The 7,896-nt window shown below is 32.8% G+C and overlaps 1 protein-coding gene across 1 annotated transcript; it reads left to right on the top strand.

The window, feature by feature from the left end:
- Positions 1-2,294: 2,294 nt before the first annotated feature.
- HELRODRAFT_66280 (hypothetical protein) lies at positions 2,295-6,253 on the top strand (the record flags this gene model as incomplete). Its single annotated transcript, XM_009021295.1, has 7 exons — positions 2,295-2,526; positions 2,942-3,160; positions 3,738-4,077; positions 4,267-4,946; positions 5,258-5,397; positions 5,687-5,863; positions 6,059-6,253. The coding sequence occupies 7 exons, from the start codon at positions 2,295-2,297 to the stop codon at positions 6,251-6,253; spliced, it is 1,983 nt and encodes a 660-aa protein (XP_009019543.1).
- Between the last annotated feature and the right edge of the window lie 1,643 nt (positions 6,254-7,896).

Consider the following 7,896-nt stretch of genomic DNA (forward strand, 5'->3'; position numbering starts at 1 on the left):
AGATTAGCATATTTTTTGAATGGATGGCATTGTTCATTTTGTTTAGGACAAATAAATGAAGGAATATTTTTTTGAAAAGTTTTGTTTTTTTTTGTGCATCTATAATCTTTTGGCTTGAAATTTTAAATAAATGAAATGGTTAATGAAAAAAAGAGATTATTATAAGAGGAAAAATGATATGTATAAGCATGCATGCATATGCTGGAAGTCATATACACAGTGTTCTGCAGTGAGTTTAAAAGTTCATTAGGTAGATATGCAGTAACTTTTTCATCATAATATGTGCATCAACTAATTTGTTCAGAGTGGTGTGTTGTTTTTGTTTCTCTTCATAACATTATCTGTCATGTAGTATAAATGTTCTGCTATTGACTGATCTAAATGACATGGCTTTCATCCAGCTATGATGAAGACTGCAGGTCCAATTCCTTCTCATGGTTTTAATGTTTAGACTTGGCACACATTTTCAAAAAATCTAACATTGTTTACTTGTCTGTTATATACAGTATTGTATGAATTATATATATATATATATTTTATACAGATAATTTTTTTCACAAATTGGTTGCTTTTAATGGTGATTATATTATATTTAATTACTTGAGAGTGAAATCAAATGATGATATTTTTGGTGATTGAAACAATGCAGCAGAACGAGACCCACGAAACAGCAGCAGCGGTGGGTGCATCTGGTGGTGAGGATGAGAGCAAGTACAAAATCAAAAAGATGGATGATTCCTTCTTTCCCAGCTCTGTGGTCTGTTTACTTATTTTCTCACTTGTTCTCAGTTATTTTAATATTTATTCATCTATATTGTTTCTATTCACTCACTCTTTGTTTTCTACCATATGTATGTACTTGTGAAGAGTTGAAAAGTTGATTGACATACAAACACAGTTGAACCTGTTTGTTTTTGTTTTGTTGTTTTGTGCCTGCAGTAAAGAATAAAAAAGTAGCATGTGTCTGTCTGTAATATGAAACTATGCAACTGTTGATGACGATCATAGATGATGATAATAGATGGTGAATAGATAGTGGAGACTGGTTGGGAATGATTGATAATTTTTATTTGAAAATTGAATCTGAGATGATGTGATGTTATGAAATATACTTTCACAGCAAAGAGAAACGAGGAGTGAGAAGTCTGATTCTTCGCTCTTCAAGTTCTCCTCGCTTCAGTCTGATTGTATTGCAAAGGTCAACCAACTGAAGAATGAAGGCATTGATATCAGTTAGTTATCACTCACTGGACGTTGTTTATTTCACTTATAATTAATGTTTTCTTATCTTCCATATTATATATGATTTTATGTTTCCATATAACTTGCAAAGGGGTTCTGGTTTGTTTGGCTGTTGTGTTGAGCTTGGGATGTTTGAAAGATTATGTACTGGAGCCTTTGTTGTGTAATCCTAATCAATGAAGAACATGAATGAATAATTAAGAAACAAACGCTGATCAATATGTGGACAACATTTGTTGCTCAACAGGGGTGGATGTGAAGCCATAAATAATTTTAACAAGCCAAATATTTGTCGTAAATAAATGAATAAATTTTTGATTTAGTGCATGAGATGGGGATGAAAAAAGTGACAGTTACAGCTGAACTACAGAAGATTTGTATTTTGTAGATATATAATTTGAGTGATAATGTTTACAAATGGAGTTATGGTGAAATTCTATTGATAATTACTTTTTTGAATTTTTTTGAGGCTGGATCTTATCATACTTGGCTAGGGATCTGAGCGTCATTTCCTTTTCATAAATTTATAACATGCTTGCCAATGACCAACATTTGTTTATTTCATCAACCAGCCAATCCATCGAAAGTGTTGTCTGAGAAGAAGTTGAACCTTGGCACAAGATTGACCGTGGGGAAGGTCTTTATCCAAGATGGTCCATGTCATGAACTGCCAAACACATTACTCAGGTTTAAGACATTATTTATTTATTTTCAAATTTCAATTATTTCTCCTGTGCAAGATGGGAACGGTGTTTTGTAACTTGCATCAATTGAATTGCCAATATTTTAAAGCATAAGCTTATTGTTCATCTAATATGATTTTCTGTTTTGGTTGCTGTATTTGTAGGTGTCTTGAATGCAAATCAGCTAACAGACTGGATACGTCATGTAGATTCCTTGCTTTCAGAAGGTGAAGATGCTTGGTTTTTATTGCACCATGTTGTTTGTGTCATTATTTCTATGATTGTATTGATGAATTTTCATCTTATTTACTTATTTATTACTATTTTTAGTACAATTTTATATAATACTACAATAAATTATCTTCTAAAATGACAACGTGTCGTAGGTTGTGCCAAGCAAAGCAGACGTCGGTGAGGGATTGTGGATTTTGTGAGCCAAGTGATTGCAGCGCGGAAGATGTTCTGCTGTGGGTGCCCATTCTCGACCCCACCACGACCATCACCATCGACATCGCCAAATACATCGTCCAACATGTCGGCAATCGATTCTGTAAGCTGGTTGAGCAGGAGAAGGAAGCTATGTCCTGGGCCAATCTGAAAGGTTCAGTTCGTTTTAGTGAATAAGTGAATATATCAGATAATTCAACTCACTGTTGTAGAAATTTTTTTCTTGTTCTATTAATATTTTTATGTATTTACAGATCTTCATCTACTATAAGTACTAAATTTTTATTTTTGTTAATTTAGAATATTTGCTGTAAATGATTGCACTAAATGATTATATTGTTTGTATGACAAGGTGAATGTATTAATACATCTACTTAATTAAAGGTATGGTACTTTATTTTGGCTATCTTTTAGATTGAAAATATTAATATTTTCAAATTCATTTTGGTTGAAGTTCATCATTCAATATTTTTTAAACAAACACTGTTCAATTTAAGAAGAACCTATAATTAAATGAAAATGAAAAAACGTTGAATATGTTTAAATAAAATAAGATTAACTCACAACAGATAAGATAGCCTGGAAGAGACCTGTACATCAAGTTCGTGAGATATGTGATGTCTGCTGTACCACCCTCTTCAACGTACACTGGGTTTGTAGCAAGTGTGGCTACGTCATCTGCATCGACTGCTACAAGACTGGAGCCCAAAGGTGGGAGAAGTGTGTGTCCACCAAGTGCGAGCACTTGCCAGAAGATCTGATCATCACTCAAATCATACCCAGCGATGGTTAGTGGATGGATGGATGAATGAATGAGTGAATGAATGAATGGATGGATGGATGAATGAATGGATGTTAATGTTAATGTCTGCATTGTTTGAGATTTAATGCATTGATGTTTTAAGGCATGGTACTAGATTTTTTATCCTGCTAAATTTCATTATTTTTTCATCTAGCTCTAATGAATGCCATGATATATATATATATATATATATATATATATATATATATATATATATATATATATATATATAGTTAGAATTTACATGTTTAACTTTCTTCTTAGCATATCAATGGAGACAAAATTTTTATCATCTGCCTAATGTTGAACCCCCGAGGCAACCTTGTTTTATTTTGTTTTTCTTTGTCTGGTACAATGCCACTTAATAACTTGTTGGTTTGTTTACAACCAATATCTTTTTCTTTTTTTTAAAGACGATGAATTTGGTGGTTTTTTAAAGACAGAGGAATTTGGTTGTAATAATTTAATGACGATAAGATCAACAACAACAATTCTGATGAATAGTAATTTTGAAAGTTTTAATTATTTGTTTGTTAAATTTTAAATAAACTTTTGATCTTCAGCTCTCTGGGATTTATGTAAGAAGCTGCATGTTATCAGAAAGCAATATGGAATCCACATCAACTGTATCTGCAGTGATGGAGTGCCATCAATGTTTGAGGACGATCACAACATATTTAGTGATGACTTCATTAACAGCAACAACAATAACAACAACAACAATAATAATAATAACGTCAACAACAACAACAACAACAGCAATGCCAACCCGACCAGTGCAGAAGAGAATGGAGAGCAAATAATCAAGATGTCTGTCATGACTCACAATCAGAGGCAGGGTGGCAACAAGAACCACGAGAACACAACTGCTTACAACATGAATAAGGAGTTTCTCATGAGAAAGTTTGGTCCTCCCAAGAATCCACTTCTGAACTCATTTGAAAATTTGTCATCTGTTCATTTGCCTAGCATAACGGAGATAAGCAAAAAGATAACTGATATTTATGATGAGAGGTACGTAGTCATGTGTAAATCGGCATCATCATTGGCATCTTCCTTGCCCTCATCCATCATCATACCGAGACAGATGAGTGCTAACAAGTTGGAACATGTCATTGTCAAGTACAATATTGAAATGACTAGCAAACTTTTCCCAGATGTTCCTCATAAATGGCTCGATGGTGGCAAGTTGCTTCAGCTTCTTGACCCCAAGAACCCATTTAATGTAAAAATCTTCCATCAACAGTGGCAGAATTCTCAACCTGTTATCATAAGCAACTGTGAACAACAGTTAAAACCTGAACTCTGGACACCACAATCTTTTCAGAATGAGTTTGGCGACCTGCTGAATGATCTGGTTGACTGTGGCAACAAAACAGTTCTTGAAGGCTGCAAAATGGCTCAGTTCTGGGAGGGATTTGAACATGTTCAGAAAAGAATGAAGGATTCCAATAATCAGCCCATGATATTGAAGCTCAAGGACTGGCCTCCTACTGCTGACTTCAGCGATATGCTTCCATCTAGATTCACTAACTTACTCGAGGCACTTCCTCTGCCTGAGTACTCACACAGAAATGGCGTCTTCAATATTGTTTCCAATCTGCCTGATTTCTTTGTCCGTCCTGATTTGGGACCTAAAATGTACAATGCATATGGATCCGCTCTTGATTCAAAAGTTGGCTCAACCAATCTTCATCTTGATATTTCAGATGCTGTCAACTTGATGGTGTATGTTGGAGTGCCATATGATGATACAGAGGATCATGAAAAAGGTCATTTGCCATTAATATTCATTTTCACAAATTTTTAATTGAATGTCAGTCTTGCTCTATTAATTTTCTTCCAATACTAAACAATCTTCTTGCATTTCATTAATTGTACTCTTTTTTTTTACAGTTTATATTATCTTTTATTTAGCACCTGTTCCTATTTTTCCACTTTCCAGTTATCTCATGATGTTTTGTTACTTGCGCAGTTTTTACAATTTTTATATATTTGCCACATGCTCTCAAATGTTTTTACAGTTTCCCCAGTTCCCATTTGTATATAACTTTTCATATGAAAATGAAATTCTTCCAACCAGCTGCTATTGAAGCCATGAGACAGGCAGGGTGTTGTGATGAAACAATGGCGCGGGTGGTCAATGGAGCGTGCAAACCCGGAGCTCTCTGGCACATTTATGATCCTCACGATTCCGACAAGATCAGACATCTGCTCACCAAGGTTATTTATTGGCATCCATAATTGCTTTTCAAACTTGTTTTGGTTGTAACCTTTCTTTGAAACCTCTAATATTTTTTTTTGTTTCACACAACTTTGTATAGTTTTTGTAATTTTACTTTTTGTCCAAATTTGGAACCTACTAAGTATTGATAGAATGCATATGGATCTGTTCATGATTCAAAAGTTGGCTCAACCATTCTTCATCTTTGATATTTGCCTGCAACTTTTTTACTTTAAATTCACTCTGATGTTTGCGTTGTGCAAGAAAGGATGAAATATGTTCAATCAGGTTTCTAATGAGAATGGAGAGCCGATTGAAGCCAATTCAGATCCCATTCATGATCAAAGTTGGTACCTGGATGAAGTGCTGAGAGACAGATTGTTGAAGGAGTATGGAGTGGAGGGATACACCATTGTGCAGTGTGTCGGGGATTCTATATTCATCCCTGCTGGTGCTCCACATCAGGTTCACTTTCTTTCGTCATTTAAGATTATATTCCTCTTTGATGGCTGGGTTGGTTATTTTGTTGATTGACTGTTTGATTATTTGGTTTTTTAATAAGTGGATAGATCTGGTGCTTTGATAACTGCCTTGTTTTCTATTTTTGTTTTATATTCTTATGTTAAGATGATAACATCTGCATAATCGTGCATACAACAGGTGCGCAATCTTCACAGTTGCATCAAGGCAGCAGAAGACTTTGTTTCGCCAGAGAATGTTGACTACTGTTTCCAGCTGACCCAGGAGTTCAGACACCTCTCCAAGTTTCACACAAACCACGAGGACAAGTTGCAAATAAAAAATGTCATCTTCCATACCATCAAAAATGCTGTGTCTGTTATGCAAAACAGTTGAACAACAAACTTGGAAGTTCTCCCTTCGTTGTTTCACTTATCTGGTTTTCATTGGATGATTGATTAGTTGAAGATCGTTTGGTTGATTGATTGGCTAATTGGTAGACAAATTTGTTATGGATTTGTTTTTTAAACTCAGCTGGTTTTTCAAGCAGAAAATAATTTAATGATTAGATGTCTCAAATGTTTTTAACCATTTTACAGATCGTTCATGATTTTCTTAATATATCAAATCGATGAATGAATAAAATATCATATATTAATGTGCAAAGATTTTGCGTGCCAAGAACAGGATATATAAAATCACCAGTTGAATTTTTATACACTACATACATTTCGTTTTGTTTCAATTACCATTTTACCATTCAAAAAATGTTATTTTAAAAGCTTATTTAATTTCATCATTGAATTTGTCTAAATAACTGTTTCATTTAATTTTAATTCATTCTTAGAACGCCATAAATGGTTGTTCGCTGGCTTTATGGATGAAATTTATTATTATGCACGAGTTACTTCAGTTATTTATTTAATAAAATATAGTAATTTTTTAAAATTTTAATTGATTTATTCACATGTTACTTTTAGTTTTCATTATAACTGATCTGGATTATAAATTTGAGGAGTCTTTTTTGCTAGATTTTTCTTTTCTGAGATCATTAATGAAGAAATATCATGTTCAGATAATTATTTGTGTGTGTGTGTGTGTTGTTTATTTGTGTGTTTGCGTGTGTGTGTTCTTTTGGATAATGGACTTATATTATGCTAAAGGACTATATATATATACATGTTGACAGTGAATTAATTATCCATTATTTACTATATTTCTTTTGAAAAAGATTTATCATCTAAATTGAAGTTTTTAAAAATATTTTATTAGTCTATTTAATAAATTTATTTATTTTACTCATTTTGTTCATCCATGCATTAGTTCGTTCGTTCATTCATTAATTCATCCATTAATTCATTAACTAATTCATTCATTTTTTCGTTCATATGTAGTTGTTGTGTTTTATCTTTAAGTTGTTTTTTAACCTATCTAGTTAAATTTTTTCATCATTAAGTGTATATAGGTTTGGTGTTAAACTTTTTAACTATATAAATATATATATATATATATAATATGTATGTTATAACAATAAAACCTATTTGTTCATCAGTTTGTGTGAATTGAAAATGCATTGCATTGTATTATCTATACATTATATATATATATATATATATATATATATATATATATATATATATATATATATATATATTCCCATGACTAGAGAGCATGGTGTTTAAATATCGTTGACGATTCTGGTAATGTTGGCTGAGTGACGTACAGAATGTGCAGCAAAATTATCGTTCGTTTTTGTGTTTAGTTTCATATCTGTCAGATAAAATTGTCAACTGGAATTAATTAATTAATTGATTGATTAATTAATTAATTGATTGATTAAATAAATAAATTAATTAACTATTTAGTACGATGATATTTTGAGTTGAAACATCGTGATTGTCGAATAAGAAATATACCTAAATAAGTAAAACAGCCAATCCTGACACTACCGATTCAGGCGAGCCGCCAGGAGAACTGCAGAAGACCAACAGCACGAAGAGTGGATGAGCAGTCTGTAGGACCTTTTTTTAGCCTTCAAA

The sequence above is a fragment of the Helobdella robusta genome, assembly GCF_000326865.2.
Source record: "Helobdella robusta unplaced genomic scaffold HELROscaffold_3, whole genome shotgun sequence".
In the NCBI taxonomy this organism is placed as follows: Eukaryota; Metazoa; Annelida; class Clitellata; order Rhynchobdellida; family Glossiphoniidae; genus Helobdella; species Helobdella robusta.